Source organism: Solanum pennellii, chromosome 1 (genome assembly GCF_001406875.1).
Source record: "Solanum pennellii chromosome 1, SPENNV200".
Lineage (NCBI taxonomy): Eukaryota > Viridiplantae > Streptophyta > Magnoliopsida > Solanales > Solanaceae > Solanum > Solanum pennellii.
This window is the reverse complement of record NC_028637.1, coordinates 66425570-66428999: the sequence shown is the minus strand read 5'-3', so window position 1 is coordinate 66428999 and position 3430 is coordinate 66425570. Positions and strand designations below refer to the sequence as shown.

The 3430-nt window shown below is 37.2% G+C and overlaps 1 protein-coding gene across 1 annotated transcript; it reads right to left on the bottom strand.

Moving 5' to 3' along the window:
• Positions 1–2106: 2106 nt before the first annotated feature.
• Positions 2107–3116, bottom strand: LOC107022276. The gene is made up of 2 exons (XM_015222936.1): positions 2935–3116; positions 2107–2452 (listed from the first exon to the last, which is right to left on the bottom strand). The coding sequence occupies exons 1-2, from the start codon at positions 3114–3116 to the stop codon at positions 2107–2109; spliced, it is 528 nt and encodes a 175-aa protein (XP_015078422.1).
• Between the last annotated feature and the right edge of the window lie 314 nt (positions 3117–3430).

Here is a 3430-nt window from a genome sequence, read left to right as displayed (position 1 = left end):
CTTTCATATAATAGCCATTGTTCACATCATTAACTTCTAGACATGCTCATACCCATATTTATCACAATTTTTACAATATCATACTTCACATATCACATACATAGTTTACCTAGACATAAAACCGTCAAGATACTCATTTCAACCTTTTAACACATACAATGCATATACATATCAAAATCATAATTTAACTTAACATATCATGCCTTTAAGACCATTCTTACAATACATATATAACTTCATATACTTCAAATAAACAGTGCCACCAAAGGTGGACCATACCACTCAAGAGTTACTTCAACATAACTTAACCAAGATAGAACAACTTACCTTTCAACCAAGACTTTACAACCTAATCAAAATTTTATCTAATAATCCATCATAAAATATCCCTTAGGGCTGTAGCTAAAACTCAATAAAACCACCAAGAGACAATAACTTTAGCAGTATCTAATCATGCTCATTAAACCCATTTCATAATCTAAAAGTTGATAAAAAAGAATAGATATTTTTCCATTGGGGTTTTGACATTAAAATCATCATTTAAAACTAAGAGAAACTCATTTTAGTCATTAAAACATTTTCATGCAAAGACCCATACGTAGAGTCAAGGAATAAAAAAGTTTGAAGTTGAAATCCTTTTTGAAATATCTTTGAAATGGCTCCTTGAATTAAAGAAGGTTCAACAATCACTACATACATTAATGAATAGGAACCCACAATATTTTATGAAGAAAACGTGAAGAACTTGGTCCTCTTCCTTTGAGCTTGAAGCTTCTTCAATGGAGGTTTTTGGAGAGAAGGTTTTCTTGAGGTTTTTGATTTAATTTTTAGGGTTTGAAATGGTTGGTTAAATGCGGTTTAAAATGACCTAAATCAGTCCACAAATGATCCCCCAAACTTCCCAAAATACCCCACACTATTTGAATCCTTTTCCAACTTCAAATTTCACTTTAAAATGACACGGCCAAATCTGGGACTCGGCTGCGCGTCGCGAGGTCATTTCCTGATCTTGGTTCTGGAAAATCATTTGGGACTGTAGGGTGCGTGTTTTTCCCCGCATTGCAGACAGAAAATTGCACACCACATGCTGGCTGCGCGTCGTGCAGAAGCTTCCGATTCTAGCCTTCCTCGCAGCTTTGATGTGCCATGTTTTGATCCTCCTCGGGGACCCTCACACGTTTTGATCCTTTATATGTAAATCTATGCATAGGAACCATTGACACTCAAATTAACCCTCAAACCATCGCCCAAAACTTCACAATAAAACACCACGACACACAAGTTCAACTTCGACTAGTTTTCGGACGTCTTGGGCGCTTGACTTCCAATCACTCCTAAACTTTACGAACTGCCTTCTAATGATAAAATAATTTCATTATTAACTCATAATCACATGAGAAGATCGAGTTTTACCATTTTCATTTTGAGGGTGTAAAACAAATAATACCAGAGTGCCGCATGGAGATATGCTTGGTCGTATAAAACCCTTGTCTAGCAAATCCTTGAGTTGAGCCTTCAGTTCTTTCAAATCAGCCAGAGACATTTGGTAATGAATAGGTTTAGTATCCGGCATCAAATCTATGTTGAAATCTATTTCACGTTTGGGAGGAATTTTGGGAAAATCATCGGGGAAGATATCCAAAAAGTCCTTCATCACGGGGACCGACTCCATATGGAAGAGCCTCGAACCCAAGTTCCTTGACCCTCACAATATGATATATACATTCCTTAGAAATCATCTTACAAGCTTTTAGACATGAAATAATTTGACCTCTAAGGATTGAGTTTCCCTCCTTCCATTCTAAAATCGGTTTATTAGGAAATTGGAATTTAACTACCATTTTCTACAATTAATTGAAGCAAAACAAGCACGTAATCAATTCATCCCTAATTTGACATAAAATTCCAACATATCAAGTTCTACCAAATCAATAAATGTAACTCTGGTTGATATAATATGGGAAAACTCTTATAGACTCTTTCAACAATAACAGAGTCACCTGCTGAGGTAGAAACCGAAAGATGTTCCGCTAAGACATTGGGGAGCACATATAACTTTATAGCCACAAAAAGAGTTACAAAATATATAGAGGCACCGAGATCTATCTATGCATCAACATTACTTGAAAATACTTGGCACATAGCGGTAACAACATCGGGAGAATCCACTTGATCATCCCTAGATTTGAGAGCATAGAAGAGGTTCTTCCTAGGAGCATCAGAATTAAGACCACTTGATTCTGCTTCATTACCCTCCCTTTCTTGAGTCTTGTCGATGGGACAATCATTCACCATTTGGACACTCTTTCCACAACCAAAACAATTTGTCAAACCCATTAAACATTTACCCAAGTTCCTCTTGCTACATTTGGCACAATTAGGGCTCTCATTTGATAAACCACCAACTTTTCCCCCTTGAGGCTTAGGGTTAGACACCCCATCCTTGTTAGCCCTTGGGACATTAGGATAAAGTTTGTTGGAGAATTTCTTCTTAAACCTTGGTTTGTCTTAGATCTTGAACTTACTCTTATAACTTCCCCCATCATAGGACCTTTCCCTCATGTCATCCTTCTTCTTACTCTTAAGTTTAGTCTCCTCCTCTTATTGATCATGAACCATCAAACGATTAAGGTCCATTTTGTGAAGAAACATTGACACACGATACTCTTTTACAGTATCATTGGATACACCCATCACAAAACAGATCATTTCATCTGTAGGATTAGACACCAAAGATGAAGCATACATGGACAACTTGATGAATTTCAAAGAGTATTATTAAACACTCATACCTCTTTGACGAAGATTGATGAACTCTTCCACTTTTGCCTCTCTTTTCTCCTTCGGAATAACCTATCAAGAAATGCCCTCCTAATGACTTTCCAACTTATGGGACCCGGTATCAAAGCCCTATTGTCTTTCCATTAAGTGTACCATGTTTTAACCACATCCTTGAGTTTGTAAATGGCTAGATCGTCCTTCTCATTTGAACTCACCGCCATAGCATACAAGATCTGATAAACCTCATCTAGAAAGTCTTGAGGATATTCATTTACCTTAAACCTAAAGAACGTTGGAGGGTTCATTCTAGTGTAGTCGCTCAAACGTGAAGCCATGGTAATAGTATTTTGTTCACATAGTTTCTACTTCCCAATTTTCTTGGGTCATCATAGCTTGAGCTTGTGTAGTTACAGCTTGACCATAAGTTGTCATGACTCGAGTCAAGTTTAGGAAACCCGCCCTTTTTTCTCTATCCATCATGACCAGAGGATTACAAGAGCTTGGGCACCTAAAGGAACTTGTTATTAACGAGGAGCTTGATTTTCTTTAGGAGGAACTCCCCCATTTGCAGTATCCTCTTCAACCCTTCTTGTGGCTTCCCTTCTAGAAATCGTAGCCTATTACCACAAGAAAAGTATTAGAAGAAAAG

Bases quoted from the DNA above. Each gene is read 5' to 3' on its own strand.
- LOC107022276 (XM_015222936.1), bottom strand. From the start codon at position 3,116: ATGGCTTCACGTTTGAGCGACTACACTAGAATGAACCCTCCAACGTTC. The intron at 2,453-2,934 runs GTACACTTAATG...TAATGTCCCAAG, and splicing joins AAGGATGTGGTTAAAACATG to GGCTAACAAGGATGGGGTGT.